The 25991-nt window shown below is 35.1% G+C and overlaps 1 protein-coding gene across 2 annotated transcripts; it reads left to right on the forward strand.

Annotated features, from left to right (window-relative positions):
* The first annotated feature begins 94 nt into the window (after positions 1 to 94).
* On the forward strand, positions 95 to 25969 carry LOC137396420 (damage-control phosphatase ARMT1-like). 2 transcript variants are annotated; one of them, XM_068082695.1, is made up of 9 exons: positions 95 to 202; positions 9533 to 9638; positions 11779 to 11929; positions 12134 to 12215; positions 12971 to 13133; positions 13835 to 14042; positions 20307 to 20516; positions 21621 to 21740; positions 25067 to 25969. In XM_068082695.1, exons 1-9 carry the CDS (start codon positions 153 to 155, stop codon positions 25381 to 25383), a joined length of 1407 nt encoding a protein of 468 aa, XP_067938796.1. In that variant the 5' UTR covers positions 95 to 152; the 3' UTR covers positions 25384 to 25969. The 2 variants fall into 2 exon arrangements, with proteins under 2 accessions (XP_067938796.1, XP_067938797.1); XM_068082696.1 differs by having other exon boundaries at positions 106 to 192.
* Positions 25970 to 25991: the final 22 nt, after the last annotated feature.

Consider the following 25991-nt stretch of genomic DNA (forward strand, 5'->3'; position numbering starts at 1 on the left):
CTGTATAATCTATCTGCTTGATGAGAGAATGGGAGAGCTTACCGTTTGCGATGTATTACAGAACTTTAGCTAGAGCGATGAAGCAACTTGTGCCGTTTCCAATTAGACGAGCGCTCTCCCTAAGCGACGCTTCTAGATTACTGTTCTTATCCATGGCTCCTTTAACAGACATTCCTGCGCGACTATCTGCAAGTAAAGAGGGGTACATAATAGTTACATATTGTTGACTATTGTCATAAATGATGCTTTTTACTTGAGCATATAAAAAGTATAACTGACCGCATTTAGTCTAACTCAAAAACCGACAACAACATTCTTTTATATTATTTAGAGCTGCTTGAAAAAAGTCGTTGCTGCTCGAGCAACTTTTTAATATAGTTCAGACATTGATTTGATAATTTTTGTTCAATTATGTGTCAGCAATGTTATACCTTAAGATACTTAGCTGACTGTCACAAAGATCAATCTTTGGAGCAGTTGTCATCAACAAGATAGTATGAGTTTGATGTTGGTTTTATGGGTTATAGTCCGAGCCTCGACGGGTTTGAAGCTCGACGAGTTTGTATATCAACAACGGTTGGTCTAATCTCGACAGCGGTTGGTCCCAATTTTATTATAGAAATACACGTAATTGAATTTATTAATATTATAATTATTGTATTTTTGCATTATTATTTTATTTATGGAAATTTATAGTCTTACAGTCTGTAGTCTTATTATTTCCTTATGTTCATTGATTTTCTCAATTTCTTCTCTTGAGCCGTTCATTTACAATTTTGGTATCACCAATATGATAATGATTATGCAAATCCATGCTATCAATTTAAAACTCGTTTAGTTTAGGCCTATATACATCATCAGATAACCACTGAAGGCTATTTCTAGTTTGTGGTTGTAAAATTTCTTCTATCACTGTGATTTTGGTGGTTTACAGTACAGCATAACTTGTCGATATTCAGACCAACCTTTGTCTAGATTCAAACCAACCTCTGTTGCGACTGTTTCCCTGGTTTTATCTGCACCAAGTGTTGATATGGTTGCTCAACAACCACTTTATAATTATTTGTAGTTTGGGATGAAATTTAATTTTTAGGGTTGTGTATAGGCTTGTCTAAGTTGTGGCTGTTACATTGCAGTAATACTTCAACTTACGAGTGCTCCAACGCACGAGAAACTTGAGATACGAGCCAGCTTTTAAGCAAGTTTTAGCACTAACATACGAGCCACGTTTGAGATACGAGCACGTGAGTCTGTTGCCACGTATGCCGGAGGTGTTTCATGAGAACAGCATCACTCTGTATTTTTCAACTGCTCAGGTTATACTTTTTGTATAACCTGAGCAGTTTTGTATGCGCGACTTTCAGTGCAGAATTATGTGAATTAAAAGTACTGTGCGTAGACCGAAAGTTTGCCAGTAAAATGAAAGATAATGCAAAGAAAAAGCAAATAGTAACAATTATCAAACGGAAAATTATTGAAAAAATATGCGGAATGTGTATGCGTGATTGAGCTAGCTCAGCAATATGACTGAAATACATCCACAATTATCAAACAGAAGGGTTATATTCAGGGCATTTATTTAGCTCGCAAAAGGACTAACCATAGTTTCTAAAAGGCGCAGCGATCTTCACGACCGCTGATGGGGAGACTGCTCAGGCATTGGATAAAAGATCAACAATTGGCCGGTGACGGCGTAACTGAACGACGCTATGTGAAAAGGCTGGTACTATCTATCAAAACTATAGACATTCGGACAAGTTGGCTAGTGGTCGTACATTTACCGTTTGTGACGACACATGTGTTCGTCCTAATCGCAACATGTTGAATGGGCGACAAAGGCAAACGTCCTTAGATAGGCTTATTTTAAAACGGTCGGCTAGTCGTGAAAACGAAACAAAGGAAAAAATAGCTAACTAGCGAGAAACTTGAAACTATGAACGCCAAAGAAATTTTAGTTACGTTAAGTTAAAAATGAAAGTTTGCTTTTAGGTTTGCTTGTAAGTTTGTCTTTTAAGACTTTGATAAAATCCAAATTTATCAAAGTCAACTGTTGTAATGAAGGATAACTCTCTATAACTCCCTAGGATATATCCCTCTCTGGCAAATGCTAGCGTTAACTGCTATTGTATGTATTTAATTTTACATTTTAATTAATCACATTTTCTTGCATTATTTTTATTTGTTGCTTTTTAAAAATTTGTGGTAAGTTAGGACAGTAACCAACATGTTCTTTCTGTTACAATATCTTGTTTTGAGCGTTTTATTTGCATTTTTAGAGTACGAAAACCAATCAATATATATTTAACGGTTCTATATATAAATAACTTGCACCAACATGCGAGTAAATTGACATACGAGCTCAGTCTCGGAACGCATTAAGCTCGTAAGTCGAAGTATGACTGTATAGGCTTTTATGCCATTGTCTGCTTTTTATGAAATATCTTCATTATCTGTTCGGGATTGAATTAAAAATTGATACAGTTATTTTGGTTTTTTACGCTTTATATCTGGATGATGAGGGATGCCCAATTTAAAACTCTTGGTGTCGTACATTTTCAGAGAGTGGCCTGTAAAAAACCACATATTGCTTGGTAAGTGGAGGGCTATTTTAAGCTTTCTTTTGGAGACTGGTTTGGTTTATATGAACTCAGTAGCTTTGATGTCTGACTTGCAATCAGTCAAATTTATAACAATGCCAAATAGTCTTGCAGTTCATTTGTAACTTTTATTAGATATTTCTTTTTTAAACTATCACACAACTTCAAATTGAAATTACAGAAAACAGGAGCATTAAATATCTCACTGATGGTGAAGCATGACAATGAAGAACGCATTAAGACAAGAATTATTGTACTAAGTAATTATTGTCTTAGTACTGAATTATGTACTAAGACCATATGGCAATTTATTTGTTTTTCTGCACCAGTTTTAAAGATGTCAGCCTTTTTCGAAAATATCTTTAGAGAATCTCTGAAATAAATTACATTTTTCATGTTTTAACAATTGTAATCAGTGATATCAGTGTAATCAGTGACAAGCACATGTGAGTGTCATTTTTCATTATTCTCAATATCTGAATGATGACATTAGCGCTTAGTTTTTAAGCTGCTCAAAGGCACATGTGTAACATTAGCAGTATTGGACCATGAAAATTTCAATGTGAAACAGTACCTGAAAAGTAACATCAAGCCTGAAAAATTAAATTTTGGTGATTCTCAATACAGTCATATGTCGACATACAAGTGCCTCAACACGTGAAAAAATCTAGATACCAGAAAAATTTCGAGCGAGTTTTGGCCTTGAGACACGAGAAGACTAAGATATGAGTATGCGGGCCGATTCTCGATGGCCACTAAATGGTCAAGGATGTGAGAAGCTGCTCTCGAGAACAGCATCGTTTGGCATTTCTCTTCGAATCAGTTTGAAAAAAGGTTTTTAAATGATTGACTAAAAGTTAGAGTGAACATGTGGCAAAAAGCGCCAAACCGGAAACACATAACATACAATTAAGACGACAAAATTAACTTCGGTTAAAGAGATAACTTTAGTAAAAGATTTCACTTTAACTTGCAGTGTGTGTTTAGCCAGTTAAACTAATTTAAGTTAAACTCAGTTTCTGTTACGTAAAGTTTAGTGTACCGAGTTCGCTGCTGTCAAGTCTTTATCAGACCGTCATTAGCCACTACGACTGTCTTGAAGGTGAACGCTTGCAGTAGTGTACATAGTAATGTTACATTTTATTGCAGACTTTAACAACTAAATAGATATTTGTTACTTTGTCGGCGTAGTTACTAAATTACAACAATTAAAAACATGTTTTTCCACCGCAATAGCTTGTTTTATGGGGTTTTTTCATGGGAATGTAATGGATTAATTTGCATTTAGTTATTTTATATAAGAGATAGCGTTTCGAGATACGAGTAAATCTACATACGAGCTCAGTCTCAGAATCTATTGATTTCATGCTTTTTTAATGAATAATTTGATTTCATTATTTTTAGTTATTATATTATTTATTTTATTTCATTCATTAAGGATAGTATGTCACTTTCAGAATATGTTTACCTTTCATAAGGTCCATTGTGAGTGAATACTCAGTATAAGATAATTTTGTTTCTAGAAGTGGTTATGATAGACGAGCATAGCATTAGCGTAGCGTTGAAGTGTCAAGTCTATTGGAAGACTGTTCTATTGTGATGGTACTCTGTATTCAATTTTTTTTGACCTGCAGCGCTATAAAATAATGGTAAAGGTAGATTGGTTTCTAAAAATCTGGTTTTCTAGTGTGAATCTTTTTTTGTTTTGTCATCACTTGAAATAAAATTTTGAATGAGCTATCAAGATAATTTTATACTTGTAAAGTTTATCAACAGGCAACACAAACAGCTGAACAAACAGGAACCGAGATGAAGTCAGTGGTGGTTTATTAAATATTATGCGCATTAGATGTTTTTGTGATATTAGTATTTTTTTAAATAACACAATGGAATATTTCTCCATGACTCATTTCCCCATGAACTTGGCGAGACTCTCCACTGGTTTTCAGTTGTATAAGAATGCCATATCTTGTACGGCGCCTGAATGGACTTAAAGTTATGAATACAGACAATATATAGAGTTTGTTGTTTTATTTGCTAAATTGTATCAGAAATAACAGATTTCGCTGAACCTTTCAAGCCTCTAGTTTAATATTCAGTCATTTCAATTCTAGAAGGTTCCTGACTTGGTGATTAGTGAAGCTTTTGTTGTGTAATTGCACGTGTCGTTTGCTGGTTTTGTTCCGTACTACTTGTATATATGTAAATGAGTAGTTCATACGTAAAGGAATTATGTACATATATTGATATCTTTACTTTTACGTTGTAAAACTTAATAGACTATGATCATTAAAGGTTACATAGTAGAGGTTCTGCAGGAGTCTCGGGCATATTGATTCTATTAATGTCGATACTAGACTGACAAGTCCATATGATTGCAAAAAGATTGCCTTAAATACTTTGTTTAAAGATGCGTACAAAAGTGGTACAAAATTAAATAGAAATTATCCGTATTTTTCTATCATTTACGATTGTTTTTGATTTTTGAGGTGATCTGACTGTCAGAATGCTTCAAGATTAAAATCGCCAAAACTTGGTCGCAGTTAAAATGCTCGAAAAAAAAAATCTAAATGACATCACTAGTTGTTATCGTTGCTATCGTTGTTATCGTTGCGATATTTGATATCAGCTATTGCGTTCAAGTTGAAGCATAACATGTCTCTATTCTGTCAGTCTCTTTGCAATCATCGACTTGCACTTGATTCAGTCGTTTTAATCGCAATCAAGTTTTACCGATTTTAATCATGAAACATCCTGGCAGTCAGTCTGTCTCATCTATTAAAACAATCGCAAATGATAAGAAATATCAAATATAAGAAATATATATCAATATGTTCTGAATAAGTTTACTAAAATTTTGCGCAAGTTCATCTTTAATCTTTATTTATAAATATATGTTTTATTAATTATATATTTATATTATATAAATTATTTATATTAATTATTTATGTTGATTAAATTAAAAATTAATTAATTGATAATATAAATTAAATAAATTATTTATAAGTAAGTGCTGATATATTTGCTAATTTGAAATTTGGAAAATTGGCTAGAAATTGTCAATTATTATTTACCATCACATCTATCACGAGATATGGAATTTTTATATTCGAGCAAAAATATATATATAATTATATTTTTATATTTATGATATAAAATATATTATATAATATTGATATATTACATATATATATTATGTATATATATGATATAAATTATATATATTATTATATATATAAATATTTTTATATTTGTATATATATTTATATAATATATAAATATATATTATGTTTATATATATTTATTATATTTTATATATTATATATAGATTTGCTTGAGTTAGCATTAAGCGGACTATTTTATGGGCTTATATTATTGCTCGCTCTATTCAGTGTTTCATGGGCATAGTCTTGATTCATGTCAAAAAGATTTTTGTTAGTAAATTAACAGTTCCACCAGCCGTGTAAAACTAATAGCTGTTGGGGTGAATACTTACCAAACATAGATGGTTGCCATGGTGATGCTTAATGCCAGCAACTTTTTATTGATTGGTAGAAAAGTATACAAGACGACAAATTATATTTAAAAGCTCTCTAGCAGTGATTGATTCTAAGTTAGTCTCATGAGGCATTATGAAGACCTTTACATATGAATTAAACTCATTTTACAATCTTATATGTTAAAAAAAAAGTGATCCCGAAAAAGGTTCTGGACCACATATTTTGTTGCACTTCATTTGATTAATTTCACTGTCACTTATGATAGCTTCTCAACACTATGAAGCCCGGTAATTTGGGGAATCGTTTTTCCACCTAATCCTCCACCCGAGTTAACTCGGTTGGATAGTTTTGTTTTGGTTTTTATACTTCCAATTTATTTAGGATTTTGAAATTTTGGTTACCTTGTGGGTTTAGGTTCAATTTTTTCAGTTGTTCACTTTTTTGGGTTTTATGTTTTTAGTTCAATTTCAAAGTTTAAAGTTGATTGGACAATTAGTTTTTAAGATATTGTCAAAAAACTGAAGGCACATTTAATCGACCTTGAACTTAAAAACGTCTGCTGATGGAATGTTAGTTTTTAATGACGCACTGATTGAGATCCTTGATAGTGAGGATCAAATATAGACAAAGCTGTAAGTTTCTCCTCAGCAACAAGAACTTTACACTCAAACTATTAGTTTTTCTATTCATAATATATACACAGACTCTATCAGACTCAGTATACAGCAATCATTATGTTTCCTTAGTTACTTCTAAAATATCACTTTCTTGACAGAGCGTAAAAAAAAATTTCACGTCATTTGATTTCTGTTTTTTTTTTATTTAGTTCTACAACCGTCGAGCTTGAAAATGAAATTCAGTTCAAAAAGTATTGTGTTATTCCAAATACTTTTACAGTCTATAGAAAGTTGCTAATTCGGAATATGATTAGGTGACCTTGTACGCAAGGTTAAGCTTCAGTGTTAACTGCTAGGAATAACACAAATCGTCATAAAGAGATGATAAAAATCAATGTAGAGGTATTCAATAAAAACAGGCTTTCATTGTTGCTCTACCCTTAGGGACAAGCAGCCTTCGCTATACGCGGTGCTGCGCTATTGTATTTTAAGGACCTTTTAACAAAAAAGTGAACTTTTATTCACCTTGTTTATTGAGTTCATGTAATTTGCTCTTTTTTCTATGATATGCTGTTCAATTGACATGCAAATCTGAACTTTGGTCAATGCGTAAGGTTATTTGTAAGTCTATGATTAGATAGGTCACAGTAGAAATATGAAAATATTTCAAATCCACCGTGAGTCAAATTGTCAACTTTATAATTTTATATATAGCAATAATCTGTATTTTTATAGCAAAGCGACGATTTTCACTTGAAAAGAAACACAGTTTTAAATACATAATACTGCGACTATACAAAGATGTGTATAGTCGAGGTTTCAAGGTAAATAGGCTAAAACTTGCACATACGTACGACCTGCTTGCCATACTATGGAATAATTGTGCACATACATATTATACATACATATTACATATTACAATTGTCAATCTGTAATGGCGATTGATTAAACATGCACATGCTTCATTTAGAACACTGAAACTATTAAAAGAAAAATACATGCCAAGACTTCCCCAAAAGGTTATAAATATACGTATATATAGCGTGAAGTTAATTAAACTTATAGCACACATATACCCTAGTTCACTTATGTATTCGCCTCATCTAACTTTCGCGTTTTCGCGGAGTCATCCTCTCGCGAAAATTTCATGAGCGAAACTAAACTATCAGACTGAACGAGCGAAAACGCGGAATTAAATAGCTTCGTTCATTGATAGTCCAAGAAACAAATGGCAGCAAGCGATCAAATTGCTTTATCGATCTCGGCCACACAATTCTACCTGCGGTTCACAAATACAAACTAGTCCCAAATTGAAATTTTTTTTCATTTTTCAAATTTTTTGCATTTATTTTCACATCACTATATTTTCGCACTCATCAGAGCTGCGAACTTAAGTTGCAGCGAAATTTTACTCTGTATGCTACTCACGAAACTAAATACTAGCGAAATATAAGTGTCTTAGAGTAAATAAGCAAATACCTTCACTTAAAAACTAGAATGGTAAATGTTGTATATGTTGATTAAAAGTAAATTTGCTATGCAAAAACTTTTTTGATTACCCGTGCAACACCGGGCCTTCATCTAGTCTTAATTATATGCCTGTGTACACTATCGCTCAAGTCAGCGTTTAGCTGTGTGATGGGCGATTAGCTGTTTTTACTTCCATCATCAACAATAAGGTGTACACACTATGATCGATTAGCTGTAGGTGATCGCTAACCAACAACCAATTAGAAATTACAAAATTGTATCAGTGATATTGTGGGTCCTTTTGTTATCTTTTAATCATCTGATTATGCAATTCATCAATAGTTCTTTGCCATGCTTACACCAATCTTCACACCTGTCAAAATTGGATCCGGTGCGGTCAACAAACAGCCAATCAAGATGCTAACAGTTGCGATCATCGGTGTCAAAGTTCAACCTGTTGAAAGTCGATTGTATCGTCGCTAGCAACGATTACGTTGGTCGCTCATCGCAAAATGACATCATAGCAGCCCATTGTTGTGCTCAATGGCACAGTTAATCGTCGATCGGAGCAATACGGGCTTTAATAAGTTCAGCGTATGTCCATCAGAAACCAGCATAGCTTCAGATGGACAAACAGACATTTTACGGTAAAGACTAGCACACTGGCAGACTTGAGTTGGAAGTCGAGGTACAAGATTGCTCAAAATGAGACAATGCCGGGCATTCATCTAGTTTGAAATATATAATTGAAGAATGAAACTTTGAATATTCACAGAAAGTTTGAAATCTGTAATTGAGTTAAGATTTGATGGCTTATGATGGCTGTCCCAAATATTAAAAAGTCCGTTGCTCAATAAATTTTAGGTTATGGTTAACCCAATGTTTTACAATACCGATGATAGGTAAGGGTTTGCACAGGCCAATCAAACATCTCAGATGTCTACTAACATTTTGTGTGGACTCGATATTTATAAATATATCCACACTAGCGATATATGGCTTAACCAGGTTCCATATTCAATGCTATTCTCAATAGTCTTTTGTCTTTTTACCTCAGATGAGTTTTAAGATTTTTACACTCTTATCGATTATGGTAAGTTTTTAAAAAAAATGAAAACAATTAAGCTTGTCAAAGTTATAAACAACCGAAGAGGCGTAAGCAAATTGAAAGTGTACTAATTTTAGTGCAAATGCTTTGGTATCGAATACATAATCGCAAGGTATAGTATATAATCGTTAGTCGACATGCATTCAGACACGCAAAGATTTCTAATCACCATGTCAAGAACCTTCTAGAATACTCTACTTTTGTTCTCCTTTGTTAACTCTGAGTGTTCTATTGCTGCAGGTCATGGGCATGGCAAACAGTAAAGAGCAGACTCCCCGTCATACTAGTTACTGTCATAAACACTCTGCATCAAGAGAAAGACCAGCTTGTTGAGAAACATGGGCCGGTATGCCTTGTCATGCGTATCTACTTGTTGTTGTTTGCCGTACTGTATCTACCTGCAGCTACGTGTTACACTGTATCTACCTGCAGCTCCATGTTATGTTGTATTTATGTATTAGCTACCACCTGCTGACACCTGCGCTGTCGATCCAGTGTCACTTGTTTGATTACATTTATTTTTTGCCATTGGTTTTTAATGGTGTTTTTTGGATTCCCATCAGATAACTAGAAGTGCGCCAACAATATCTATTGTTGGTACACAATAAGCAGTTGTCAGGTCTTCGTGTATTTATAGACTTATAGTTATCCTCTCCACGCTTCTTTAGCATTATGCTGCCAATATTGTAATCTATCTATATTCTATATCTCTCAAAGTCCGTGTGTTCGTCGGAAATCCGGCTATAGATCTTAAAATCTTGGATTAATATTCCATATCGAAGAGGATTCGATCTCGGACCTAGCCGTTCACCGGTCTTACGCCTCGCCCACTAGACTAGGGAAATCAAATTGTTTGGCTGCCAAAATAAGTCATTATATCAGAGCAAAACCTAACTGCTTTACGTATGTTCGCTGTTCGCTCACATTATTAAACTGGCTAATAGCAAAACTCTCACTACTTCTCATTGTTTATAAGACAAAAAACTCTTCTCATGATATGTAGTTTGAAAGTTAGAATGGCAAATGTTGATATATGTTAAATAAAAATCAACTTTTTGTCCAAATACTCTTCTATTACACGGGCAACGCCGGGTGGCACAGCTAGTATATATATATTTCTAAAAGTATGTCGTATGTGTATTCAAGGTTTGATTGTCCGGCTATAGCAATTATTTTAGCATTGCACCCACACGTTACAAACACCCGTTAGGAAATTTCAATCTATGGCGTTACCATATTTGATATATCATAACGCACGCTAATTGTTTTAGCAAAGTGCCCCACACGTTACGAAACTCCGAGGAAAAAACATTTTGGGACTTACATGTATGTATATGCAGCACGACGCTTTTCGTCTTTATTTCGTTAGGGCTAATTTGTTCAGCTCCACGGTATCGACAATAATTTATCTATGAACTCAAAATTTGGCGACTTATGTACTAATTGTATACGTTATTAAGAGATATATGTTTCTCACCACGGCGAGTTCTGCATTATTCGTTACGGTAAAATGGTTTCGCAACCATAAAATCTCAGCTAAATGACGTTTTTATTGATACATGCGCACTCGGGTTATAAAGGTAGTAATGGTGAAAGCTAGTACTATTATAAAAACAGTGTCCCTCTGTCTGAAGCCTTACCAAGAGCGCTAAGAAAAAAATATTTCCTCCCACGGGAATCGAACCCTGGGCATTTCCAGTGGCAAGAATGCTACCACTACACCACTCAGACACATTAACACAAAGAGGAATAATTATCCATATACTGATAACTCATGACAATCTCTGTGAGAGATTGTCATGAGTAATAGCTATACGTACAATTATTCCGGAAAGTTGGAAGGTGATCGACTGGTGCAGTTGTTAAAATGGTGCTCAAGCAAGCTGCGTGTTGCAAGCTTGAATCCAGTGCAATGCAATTTTTGTCCTAGTATCCTGCCGTGGCTTGTGGATACATACAAAGACTATGTTCATCAGAAACTATCAGACACAGTTCATATTTATGGTGCAGATGAATGCAATTCATATTTATGCCACGAATGAATCCATATAAACTCTGGTCATATGCAGAACAGGTCTGTTATAAAGCGAGCTTTCAGTTATAACAGCCTTCCAAAGATAAAACTATTTATAAAACTCTCGAGCTACGGTTTGTAACGAAGAATCGACACACAGGTGATCGTCCACTGTTAACATAGTCAGCTATTGGGTTTCCTCATATACTCCAATCAAGGCAAAATTTACCACAATTTTCTTATGATTGTACTAGTATACAGTTAGAATTTTATTTGCGTATCCCTAAGGTGTAAAAAATACAAAAATGCCCTGTTATCCATGTCATATTTGTTAAAGTAATTTCTTGTTTGTGTCCTATCAACTATATTTCCTTTATGGCGTTGATTAAGTCTTTGCCATTGAAACCTATTAGGATCTATAATGGTGCACATGGCGGGTTTTGCAAACACATCCATCATTTTCCTTTTGTAGGAGGGAGGCTGCCAAAGCAAAGCTACAATAGCGCTGCTAGCTAAACTTCGGTATGAGATAATGACTGACAAACCTCTGACCAGACTCGAGGACAACCTGCCTGACTCAAAGCTCTGGAACTCCTTTTTAGATGAATTGTACAAGTGTGAAGGTATGCAACTCAGTCTTAGTAAAAACTATTGACATGGAGGCATAACTCCAGTTAGATTGTAATGTTTTGAGATAAGTATTTTGTATGATCAAAATACTGTGTATTTCTACGAATTCGTTCCTGTGTAGAAGCAGTTTGACCTAAGTTTTGACAGTACTGTGCTGCCGAGACGGAAAGCTGATGACTGTCCCACATTGTTTGTAGATTCTCCACGATGGTTCCTTACTCCCTGGCTCTACATTGAGTGCCTTATGTACAGACAGATAGTTTCAGCCCTTCACCAGAGGTCTTGTTTCTTTTTACCAATATACATTACCATAATCTATGACTTCATCTAATTGCTGACTTGTTCTCGAGACTTCAACTAATGACATCTATTGTCAGTTTAACTCTGCCTTGTTGCAGCCATAGGAGGAAGTGATGTCAAATTACAATATGTCGCCACTTGATATAGACAGCGATGACTAAGTATTATATTATATTGAGTAATGACTTATTATATTGAGTAATGACTCATTATATTGAATCATAACTCATTATGTTGAGTCATGACTTATGATATTGAGTAATGACTTATTATATTGAGTCATGACTTATTATATTGAGTAATGACTTATTATATTGAGTAATGACTTATTATGTTGAGTCATACCTTATTATATTGAGTAATGACTTATTATGTCGAGTCATAACTTATTATATCGAGTCATGACTTATTATATTGAGTCATGACTTATTATATTGAGTAATGACTTATTATGTTGAGTTATGACTTATTATTTTGAGTCATAACTTATTATATCGAGTCATGACTTATTATATTGAGTCATGACTTATTATATCGAGTCATGACTTATTATATTGAGTAATGCTTTATTATATTGAGTAATGACTTATTGCATTGAGACATCACTTGTTATATTGAGTCATCACTTGTTATATTGAGTAATGACTTATTATAGCAAATGATAATTTTTTTAGCAAGTGGTGGCTTGTTATTGCAAGTTACAATGTAGTTTTTGACACGCTGATTCTTTGCAGCAAGCTGCTGTCAATCTTTGACCCTTTTGCTGGTGGTAAAAAAGCAAGCTGGAAGAATTCAGAAGACGCCATTCACTCTGTACTCGGCTTTCTCAACAAGCAAACTTGCTCTCCTCCTGCAGATATCGAAAATGTTAAATCTCTAGTCCGTCAATTTTTAGAGGTACATGTCTTAAATCTGCTAAAACCTGATAATCGGTATTTACATGTATCTATAAGAAAGGGCATCCAGATACTATGTTATCAGGATATTATGTTATCAGGATATTATGTTATCAGGATACTATGTTATCAGGATACTATGTTATCAGGATACTATGTTATGAGGATACTATGTTATCAGGATACTATGTTATCAAGATACTATGTTATCAAGATACTATGTTATCAGGATACTTTGCTATCAGGATACTATGTTATCAGGATACTATGTTATCAGGATACTATGTTGTTCCGATATTATGTTGTCATCTGATTAATATATTAACTGAGGATCATGTTAATTGTATATTTTGGGATCTGGTTAAAGGTTGACTTGCAACAAAATTCACATTACAGTTATTTGGTATCATAAGATTCACCATGTCTTACTGTGTTGTGTTATAGGTGCCAAATATGTACACACATGATTACAAGCTCTTAAAAGCGAAAAGCCGCCATAGATTAGGTAGCTCTTATTAGTAAGCTTACTCAAAGTATCCGTTGGCAGTGTGCTTGGCTAATAGCAAGTGGCAGGCAACTCTCATTACCTTTCATTATTCTCTCATTATTCTACAACTCTCATTATTTATAAGCTGATTTTTAATACCCAGGCAACTCGTAGTACAGCTAGTCTTTGTATGCTGTTGTGTGTACGTATTGCAGCTATCCCTTTGGGGAAATAAGTGTGACCTGAGTATTTCATCTGGTCAAGACAACTCACAGACATCCAACCCTCTAAAGCAAATCGGTCAACTTGATGAGTTTTTATTGGTGGATGATTATGAGTGTTTATGGAGTCAGCTGCTTCAGCTGCGTGAGAAACATGGAGGGTGCAACTCCGTAAGAATAGACATAATCCTGGATAATGCAGGTAACTCATTGTGACATTTTTCCCAGACTGTCTAATTACCCAGATGTGAAATGCGGTTCTATACAAGCATGTTACCACTTCCTCCAAATAGCTGCGCCGGTTTCAACTCAAAATTTCTGGAGCACTATAATTTATGACATTGTTATGTTGGCTTATGTGGCAAAGTTTTATGCTGATTTACAGCTGAAGTTAGAAAGCTTATTCTTGAAAGCGTTTTTTCAACATTATTTAAAATGTTATGAGGAGTTTAATCGAAGTGCCAACACTTCTCAGTCAATATCTCTTAAAATATGACAATCATCGTTTTCTATTACGTAACACCAACGTACTACATCCACCATGGTGTGTTTTAGTTTGTGAACTTTCTGTTACTACAACCTACAATATCCTTACTCCTCCACAATACTGTTGGTTGATCAACTTTTAACACACTTTTGTTCAACCCAAGACCTGCTGATTTCTCTCTCTTTAATGTTTTCTTGTTTTTTGGCATGTAACGAAGACATCATTTTGTTGATGGTTACTATTGCCAATAAAAAACTTATACATACAGTAATAGTACAACGTAAATAATCCATTCCAGGATTGCTTACGTTATAAGGATTTTATGCTATAAGAACAGTAAAATACATGTTAATTGCTTAATTCGTTCCGAGATCATTCCAAACTCACCCCTTTGCCCATGTAACAAAAAAACTAGGACTTAGTCCAAATTAACTTTTTAATTTGTTGGTCGTATTGTGAATGTAATATTATTAGTTCGCATCGACAACTTGTCTCCTTTTTCTGCTCAATTTCACTGATTTTATAGATTCTGACCGGTAATTGACTTGACTAGATGTAATTTCACTATAAGTTGATGGGGAACACACATATTCGACGTCCGTTTACAACAATATGTTTATTGTTCAAGACAACAAAGTCTATTTTGCAAAGTAAAGCTAATGACATGTATTTTATATGTCTACAATAAAGCTAATCCAACATTGTTTTTACTATAGAAAGAGTAGCGTCTACCTGTATGTCATCTGTCTGTATCCAGCAGTCAAGATTAAGAGAAAAGAGAGCTTTTGACGATAATCCAACTCGTAACATTCAGATTGGTCGACTGTAACAAATCGATCTTCTTTAAGTATCTATGAACAATTGCGCAGCCACCTATTCTCTGTTTTGTCGACACATCTGACGATCTATCACCACGGACTATAATGTCATAGAAGTTGTATATATAATAGACTAGCCGTACTACCCAGCGTTGCCCGGGTAATAAAAAATTCTTTGGACAAAAAATTGATTTGTATTTAACATATAACAACATTTGCCATTCTAACTTTCAAACTATATATCATGAGAAAAGTGTTTTGTGTAGTTGAAATAAATTAGGTGAAAAATAAAACAACTGTAAAGCTTTGCCAATTTTGTCAAACAACTGTAACCTTCAAACTTTATATTACGAGGAAAAGGTTTTGTGAAGGACAAATAATTTAAAAATAAATAAAACAACTGTAAAGGTTTTCAAACTATTGTAAATTTAAAATTTCATAACTTTCAGCGACGTATATCTTTTAATAACGTACAGTGGAACCTCGGTTCGAAAACCGAGTTGTTTGAGATCCGAAACAATTTTTCCTATTAGAATGAATGTAAGTAAATTGTAATCCATTCCAAAGCGAGAAAACAACTTCGGTAAAGTATTTTACACCATAAACTATATTGTATACTGCATATTATATATAAAAACGGGTAAATATAGATCGTGTTTATTCTTAATAAAAGCTTTTCTATTCATGATGATGGAAAAAGAAAACAAAAGTAAACATTTCGTATGTTTTGCTCTTAAAACATCAAAAACATTAAAGGTTAAGATACAATGACAAAAATTGCAGAAATCGATAATGAAACAGCAAAAAATGTCACAGATCAGTTACATCAAAATTTGTAGGAAAAGGAAAATATAAGCAGCAATGGCACGTTTACTTCACATCTTTGAAGGAAAATCCTACTCCAAAACAATTTAGGGTAACTCGAGTGGAGGGATTATCTCTCTAGCAAATCTATTTGGTAAATCTCTTCGTCCTAGTTGGTTCTTCCCTTTTTGTGAATTTATGAAGCGTAAATTGCTTCTCCATTTATTAACGAATGTTTCCATGCTGTTTCCGGAGCTGTTCCAATTCCAATGCGCTTGCTCTCAAACCGAGTTGGTTGAGAACCGAAGCGTCCAAGAGCCGAGGTTCCACTGCATTATAATCAGTACACAAATCGCCAAATTTTAAGTTTGAGATAAATTATTGTCGATATCATGGGGACATCATAAATTAGGCGAATAACCATCGCTTTGCATATACTTAAGTCCCAAACTTTTTTTGTTAAGGGGCATTGTAAAGCAAGGCTAAAATAATTAGCACGCGCATGAAGTATGGGGTATATGATACACTATGTTGTACTGGCTCAGTGGTAGAGCGCCCGGATAAGAACCGTGTTGACGCATTTGTCGTGAGTTCAAATCTATCAGCCAAACAGAATTATGAAATCAAGATTTTAAGAACCATTGATGGAGGGTCACACATACTCATAGCATTTGCCACTTTTGCACCTCCACTAAGTCAAGTTTCCATGGTCACTGGTTGACGATGTTAGAATGTTTTGCTGAATGGATGAATTAAGAATGGAATGCTGGACACAAGAGTCAATTAGAACAGTATACAGGATTAACTCCGCAAGAAAGACAATAGACATTGAAAGCCCTTGATTTGTAAAGTGAGAACTAAATTGTTATGGTTTTGTTTGTAAAAATATTTGTAAAAACTCAGTCAAACTTCGAAATACGAAGTTAGTCAATTCAAATTTTTGCTTCATACGTTGAAACCTTCATATGCCGAAACCTTTGTATGTCGAAACCTTTGTATGTCAAAACCATCACATGTCGAAACCATCACATGTTGAAACCATCACATGTTGAGACTTTATCTGTCAAAACCATCATATGTCAACACCTTCGTATGTCGAAACCATCATATGCTGAACCCTTTGTATGTAAAAACCTTCACATGTCGAAACCATGTTAATGTTGAAACCATCACATGTTGAAACCTTTATCTGTCGAAACTAGTGCTGGGCACGGGTAGTAATACTCGTTGAACTCGCGGGTTTATCTTCTCTCGAGTATCGGGTAATAGAGATTTCGGGTATTCCGGTCCTTCGGGTTCGGGTTTTGACTTTCAAGTTCGGGTTTTGGTACACGGATCCGTCGGGTAGTGTGGACAAAAACTCGGTCTATTGCATCCTCTGGGACCACAGGGCATCTCTGTGTCATTTTTTCTAAGGAGGCATGACAATGGGGTTTAACGAGTCTTTAATTTAATAGGTAGAATAAAATATATCATACCTTATTTACTATGCCTACTAGAAATATTGTAGTCAAGCAGTGATTACTTGTCATTAAAAGGTGAGAAGAAATACTTACATCACATTTTATTTGCACATTTAGCCAAATCGGCTTCGTAAACAAATCTATGCCATTTTTAATACGGCGCGTGTCAGCTATCACCGATAACACATAGGTTCTTAGTCTGTTTCCGCTATCGCCTTGTTAGAAACAGCTATCAGCGTTGATAGTAGCGGTGAAAATTTAATAACTCTGTTTAAATTGATTACCCTAGGACACTTATATTTCGCTAGTATTTAGTTTCGTGAGTAGCACACAGAGTAAAATTTCGCTGCAACTTAATTTCGCAGCTCTGATGAGTGCGAAAATATAGTGATGTGAAAATAAATACAGTGGAACAAACAAATTAGATTCCTCAGGTCCGGTCCTCTAGTAAAAAAAGTTGTTATATTTGCGATTAGTTTGTATTTGTAACCCGCAGGTATAAATGTATGGCAGAAATCGATAATTCAACGTGATCGCTTGCTGCCATTTGTTTCTTGGACTATCAATGACGTCTCGGTCCTTTCCGTCGTGACCGATATGGTACCAATATTCGATCTCAAGTATTTATAGCAAGCGATGGCCATGGCACGTTTTGAGTTCACAATATTTCAAATTTAAAAAAAATCAAATACAGTACATGTCTCATAAAAAAGAAAATAGATAACAACCAACATCACAACCAGAACTGTATTACATGGTTGGACCTGGTGAGGGTTGTTATCGTTTTTGGTTGGCAGTAAAATTCATCACTACAATAAGTATTATTTAATTGTATGACTTCACCTACCAGACTTTCATCCTCATCAGTTACAAATTCGGTGACTAAACTGATATCATCATCTTCTTCGTTTGTCTTGGCTTTTCCAAAAAAACTTGTTATCTTAATTTGCTTTGCCATGCTGCTCATTCGGTGTATTAACGAATTTACTAGAAATTTCCCAATGAGCTCAATCACACACAAAATTATCTGCATTTCTAATATCACGATTTTGTTGTGGATATCAATGAACTACAGGGCCGTATTCCCTTGGACAGCTGGCCGGCTAAGACGCCCCAACGTTTTAGGAATTTCATAGTCCAACGGCTATAGAAAGGTTTTTATCGCTGTAGAATATCACTTTATTCGAAGCCATAGATACAAACGTCAACTTTTAGTAGTTCTTAGGCGTCATTATTATCTTCATCAGCGGCAAAATATTCTTGTTAACGACTTTTATAAAGGTTTGCAAAATATCAAGTTTTAGCAAACATCTGCTTGCCCATATCCTACTTAATGAACTTGAAATAAAATCGGCAAAAATGATCTTTGTTAAAACGCTTAAAAAAAGATGTCTTCTTTCTGAGCTTTTTAACTGCATACAAGTTTTGCCTGTTTTAATTTTAAAACGTTTTGTCAGTCACATCAGCTAAAACAAAGCAAATCTCAAAAAATAGAAAAATGTTGATACTTGCCAATAAAATTTTTTAAAACTTCACGTGAGAGGCCCGGCTGAGGCCCTACATAAGAGAAACCTGTTGGGAGCTTACAGCACCCCCCCCTTCTCCACACCCCAGATGTTCATAACTAGTCGTCTAACATTAGCCCCCCAACTTGCAACCAGTGAATACAGGCTTGCGTAGAACATAGCTATTTAATTTCGAATTTTCGCTAGTTCGTAATGATAGTTTAGTTTCGCGCATGAATTTTTCGCGTGATGATGACTCCGCGAAAACGCGAAAGTTAGATGCCGCGAATACTTAAGTGTCCTAGGGTACCACAGCTAGCTATGATGGATTACATAATTCATTATAACCAAGTTTTACTAAGCCAACAAGCCTTACTAACGGAAAAAGCCGATAATGTAAATTTTTTTATGATATTTGGAGCACCATCTACAAAAGGTCAGAGGTACATAGAACATGCTTAAGTATTAAGCTACCATAGACCCTATCTTCTGCCACCTGTTGACACGAAAATGCCCTGTAGCCCCAGACTATCTTGACTGTTTAACAATCCACCTGTTAACGCTGCGAGTACGAATGTCAGTCAATAAAAACTGAAAAATGATAAATAAATTGAAAAGAAATATAATTGCTTTGTAAATTTGAAGATATATCTGTTTAGAAAATTTAAACATAAAATCCATATCAATAAACCCGATACCCGAAAAACCCGTAGGCAAAGAAATATCCGAGCCTAGCACTACTAGCTACCCGATCCTCGAAAAACCCGAACAGAAGGGGACGGGTCTAAACCCGTTGACCAAGAAGTACTCGTGCCCAGCACTAGTCGAAACAGTCACATGTCGAAGCGTTCGCATGTCGAAACCTTCGTATGTCGAAACCTTCGTATGTCAAAACATTCGAATGTTAAAACCTTCATAGGTCGAAACTTTAACTATGCTGGCTCGCTTACACAAGCATTTACATGGTCTAATATTGTAACTGTTATCTTGTTAACTGTTATCTTGTTAACTGTTATCTTGTTAACTGTTATCTTGTTAACTGTTATTTTGTTAACTGTTATCTTGTTAACTGTTATCTTGTTAACTGTTATCTTGTTAACTGTTATCTTGTTAACTGTTATTTTGTTAACTGTTATCTTGTTAACTGTTACCTGGGTTCCTTGTTTCGATACAAGCGAGTAATCGCCTACTAGGTAGTTAGTTCTATAAGATTATAACAAGACGCTGTGCTTATGATTGGTTTATCATATGAATTCCGATAGATCATTTGCTAAAATACTCATGTATATAAACTGCGTGGTAGCAAAGGAAATGAACTTTGAAGTTTCATTTTACATTGTCTTTATGTCACGCAAATATGTGTTGTTATTTTATTTTTGTGTTTGACAGGCTTTGAGTTACTTAGTGACCTTTGCCTAGCTGAGGTCTTACTTACGGTTGGGATGGCTAGCCAGATCATGTTTCACATCAAGTCATATCCTTGGTTCGTCTCCGACACGACCGAGGATGATGTCAAGTATTGCTTAAGCAAGCTGCAGCAGTCTGATATGATGCTGGAGCGATGCCAGGGCAATGCTTGGGCAGCCCGTGTCAATGAAGGTAAGGCCACAGTCTAGTATGCTAGGGCCACTTCTGTGAATGAAGTTGGGAACACAGTCTAGTATGTTAGGGCAGTAGGTGGAAACACAGTCTAGTATGTTAGGGCAGTAGGTGAGAACACAGTCTAGTACATGTATAATAGAACTGCCTGCATCAATGAAGGGAAACACCGTTTAGTGTTCTATACTCCCAAAAGCCATATTTTAACATCTTGTAAGTGGTTAATATAATAACTTTTTACTTCATTCCTCTGCAGGTATATTAGGCATATCGGTTTTATGAAGATTTTTATTGACAAATGTGAGATGTAATGAAGAGAGATCTGGTGATAGTGAACTGAAACGAAGGCGAGATTGAACAGAAGTATCAGTAGTGTACGGTATATTCACATCTGCTGGCCTGAAAATGCCTCCAGTCTGTAAATGCTTGCAACACAAACTGTAAAATACAGACATCTGTTAAAGATAAACTTACACAAAATTTTAGTAGATTTTATCAGAAAATATCGATATTTTTCAGTCATTTGCGATTGTCTTTGATATTTGGGTTAATCCGACTGCCAAGACTTTCAAAGGCTTAAATCAACAACAACTTCAGAGCAGTCAAAATACTCGTAAGGAAAAGATGCATGAAATAACGTCACTAGTTGCTATGGATGCTATAGTTGAAATCTGCTATTGTGTTGAAAATGAAGGGTTACACGGCTCCATTCTGTCTGTCTCTTTGGAACCATAAAGACATGAAAAGTGCACTATCTCTTTATTTGAATGTTTAGTCTATTTTAATTTTGAAATATCCCTGTCAGTCAGATTACCTCAAACATAAAAAATCACATATACTGATACTTTCTGATCAAATTTTTTTGATGTTTAAGATGATCTAATTGCAGGATGTGTCAAGATTAAAATCGACAAAACTTGATCGCGGTTAAAATTTTCAGATCAAATTAAAGTTTGATCATAACATCTATAGTTTCAAAGAGACAGAATAGACACTCATAATGCTTCAACTTGAACACAATAGCCGACATCAACGATAGCAACGACAACTAGTGATGTCATTTCGCACGTATTTTTTTTCTGAACAAAATCTATTCTCATATAGGTTCATTCGTCTTCAGGAAGGATGAATATTGGACGCTGCCACACGACTATGCCGCTATGAGGGAAAAGTGCCCAAAGCTTTACACTCTGCTGTCTGACAGCGATCTTCTCATCTTCAAAGGTAGTCTAATTTATTATGGTTTATTCTTTTTAGTCAAACCACATTACGTTCATACCTGACATACGAGTGGTTTAAAATTTCATGTAAACGAATGTAAATAAATGTAAATTTCACGAGTAGTGCTGCACGATAAAGTGATATAATTCAATGTGAGGATATATTTCAGTGGATGATCTTATATTGGGTCAGTTTTCAAATCGATCTGAATATCGAAGCCGATATTTTATCGAAATATTGGCTTATTTTATTTTGCAAAACTGGAGTTGTCTATTTTATTTATTGTAAAGAGGGGACAACTCCTGTTTTTCAATCGATATTCACCAATATTCTCTCATATAGTTTATGTTAAAACCTAACACTGTATATCGTAAGAAGACAACTCCAATGTTCGATATTTTACGATATTCGATATATTTAGAGACCAAATAATCAAATGTACATGCAAAGATATCGTGCAGCACTACATACGAGTTTAAAAATGGTTTTTAATTTTATTAGTTTTAAAATTTCATGTAAACAGTGAGCAAGTCTATGGTTCTAAACCCTAGTAATAATTTTAAATAGTTTATCTACTTTTCATAAAAGACTGAGATTATTTTGAAGGCTGAATTTAGATAATGATGGGTTTTAAGACATCGATCTCTATCATTCTAAATCGGACTAAACATCCCTAACTTTCGTTCCTAAAAAGCTAGACTGCATCACATATTTATGGGCGGAGCTTGTTGCGACGACCGTGTTGTTTTCAAGACGGATATTGAAACGCTTTAAAAAGCCTTCATGACTTTGAAGGTTAGTGGACCAATCTTTATTTTGAGTACAAAATCGGAATCAGCGTATCTGATTTACTTAGAAAATATGATAAAAGTTGTATGTGACAGTTATGGTTTAACTTATCTATTCATCTGTCTGGAGTTAGCTTAGAGATTAGGAACAATATTGCTTTTGACGAGATTTGAACTTAAGAATTTTGGCTTTATATCTCGACACTCTACCGACTGCACCAATCTACCACCTAGCTTAGCAGTAATTGTGCAGTTACTTATATGATCTCTCGAAGCGCAACCAACACTCGGTTTACTTGCATATACAGTGCACCCTCAGAATACGATTACCCTGATATACAATTTTTTCGAGGTGGAGCACGCTAATTTTGAAACCTCACCATACGAATCTTATTTCACCACACCAATTCAACAAAATTTTCACCCCAGTTCGGTTTTGGCAGTCAGTGTGCTTATTACCAATGTCAAAATAACAAAGACACCGAAATTCTGTTTGCCGAAAATCTTTTCACAACGCCCAGATGAAACACAATTACCGATTTATCTCAGTTCAGCAATTCTCGCATGTAAAGATTTTCCTTCAAAACCAGTAACAAAGTTGGAGTTGCGAGTCCTTCAAACAGTGGTCAAACGACTTCCCCTTAACCTGCTTACATAAAAATTCACTTCATTACCAAAACAACATCGTTCGGGCTGTTTTGCCAAATTAGGTTAAAAAGATTTTAAAAAGGTCTGCTAAAAGTTATAGTAAAAGCGAAGACTGAAAACTGATATAATAAAATATAAGGATAAAAAGTTGAAGTTCAATTAAATAGTTAAAAATACAGACTGAAACTTAGCTTCAAGTGTGTGGTGGTGGTGTGGTGGTGGTGCGCGTGCGCAGATGCGTGCGTGTTTAGCTCAACTTATATTAAATTAGTTCAAAGTCTAAGTTGCATGTATGTCTATTTGAAGGTAAGAACTCCCTACAATACGTACTGGTACATTACGCTGCTACATTTTATTGCAGATCGTAACCGCTTGATACACTAAGTACACTAAAGTTACTGTAGGTAACTATAGTTACTAAAATTAACCCACTATTTTGTTACTAATTTTAATATGTACAACACTTACATAAAAGTTTGACGATTTTTACAAAGGGATGTTTTCATTATATAACCACTATGGTTTTTATACCCCACATGATTTTTTCCCTGTATGATGCCAACCCTGGAACGGATAAAAATTGTATCCTGAAGATGCACTGTATCAATAATACATGAACTATAAGTTAACTAGTTTAACCTTGACCCAGTGTAAGTCAAAGTTATTTAAGCCTCATATCTTCACTCTCGTCACTTTCATCTTCGACACCAGCACATTGCCGAGCTTTACACTTCCTCTTGCATGTCTCAAAGGGAGTGAAAACCTTTCTTAAAACTTGTTATGTAGTTTTTTATAATGTATTTGTTTTAATTCTCTCTGTAATTACCTGCACGTAGGTATGTTGTGTTATGATGATTTAAAAAAGTGAATAGGGTTAACATAAGCTCTCAATCGTCACCTAGTTGTATCTAATGAAGGGTTAAGGTCTGGCCACACGTAATGAATTATTCGTTCAATCTGACCGAATTCACGAATTTCACAGAATTCACAGATTTATTCGGCCAAATATCACAGAATCGTCTGAGCTGTGCATGCACACCGAATTCGTCAACGAAACGCTTTTAATTGGCTAACCAATTTTTTTAGCGAGCACGATTCTAGTTGCTTTGACAAGTGGTATAGTCCAAGACACGTACGACGTCACACAATAAAAGTATTACCACGATATGACTTGATACATACGATGCAACTGCCTATATGCGCTAGAGATAGCGCCAGTTTTTGCGACGGAGCTTTCTCTGCATAAAAAGAAATTATTATTATTGAAAAAGAAACGATGTATAGCTTCTAAAACATCTAAAAGAAATTACTGGATACACAATGAGAAGTTCCTGCCATGGTGAACCAACGAGAGAGAACCAACAATAGCGCATATAGGCAGTTGCATCGAATGTATCAAGTCACATCGTGGTAATACTTTTATTGTGTGACGTCGTACGTGTCTTGGACTATACCACTTGTCAAAGCTACTAGAATCGTGCTCGCTAAAAAAATTGGTTAGCCAATTAAAAGCGTTTCGTTGACGAATTCGGTGTGCATGCACAGCTCAGACGATTCTGTGATATTTGGCCGAATAAATCTGTGAAATTCGTGAATTCGGTCACATTGAACGAATAATTCGTTACGTGTGGCCAGACATTTAGCCTGGGTTCTCACTTGTCACCTGGTCTATCTTTGGGAAGGGTAAGCCTTAGCTTTTACTTGGCACCTGGTAAGCGTTTTAGGGATGGTTAGAGTTCTCACTTCTCATTTAGTAAGTTTCTAGATAAGGTTTAGCCTGATTTCTAATCAAATACCTTGTACATGTCTAAAGGCAGGTTGGCCAAGGTCTCATTGGTTACCGAGCAAGGCACTTGGTCCTTTTAATAAATGATGGTTCAATAATACTTTTAGGGGATCTCAACTACAGGAAGTTGCTCGGTGATCGGGAGTGGCCATGTGAAGCAACCTTTGATGAGGCATTGCTGGCGTTTAACCCCGCCCCAATGCTTTCTCTTCGAACGTTAAAAGCAGAGCTTTGCGTTGGTCTCGAAATAGGAATGATGGAAAAACTTACAAAGCAGGATAAAGAATGGATGGTGTCTGGAAAATATGCTGTTATCCAGTTTACAGACACTGTGTTACCACTGCACCTTCCCAGCAAGGCAGACTCCAGTGGTGACTCAAGACAGAAAGTGGCCATTCAATCAACTGTAACTGTCATTGAATAACTATCCAATCAGCTGCAACTGTTATTCCATAACTATCCAATCAGCTGCAACTGTTATTCCATAACTATCCAATCAGCTGCAACTGTTATTCCATAACTATCCAATCAGCTGCAACTGTTATTCCATAACTATCCAATCAGCTGCTTCTCTTAACAAATAATAGTCAACAACTATGTCATAGACTTTTGACCAAGTGTAAAACAGATAAGTGTAAGTCAATTTTGTTGGTAGAAATGACATGTTACTACACGATTGGCTATGGTCATCATACAGCTATACATGTATTTATGTGTTTGTCTCAGAATCTTGATCTAATCAGACTCAACGCATTTGGATTTACTGGTTAGTTACAACTTTTAAAATGGTTGTCACGGCAGCGAAGAATATGCTGTCATCAGTTTTTGATGTAATATTGACTACTGTCAAATGTCATTGGTTGATGCCGTATTTGGTTGTATTTATGGCACGCTAGACTTGTTCCTGCTCATTCTATTGACACCTTTTATATATCACAATACTCACTTCACGGCTTGCTGGTGCTTTTACAAACCATATACACATATATGACAGCTATTGCACAACCATGTTATCTCACTCCATATGCTACC

The sequence above is a fragment of the Watersipora subatra genome, chromosome 5 (assembly GCF_963576615.1).
Source record: "Watersipora subatra chromosome 5, tzWatSuba1.1, whole genome shotgun sequence".
Classification (NCBI taxonomy): Eukaryota; Metazoa; Bryozoa; class Gymnolaemata; order Cheilostomatida; family Watersiporidae; genus Watersipora; species Watersipora subatra.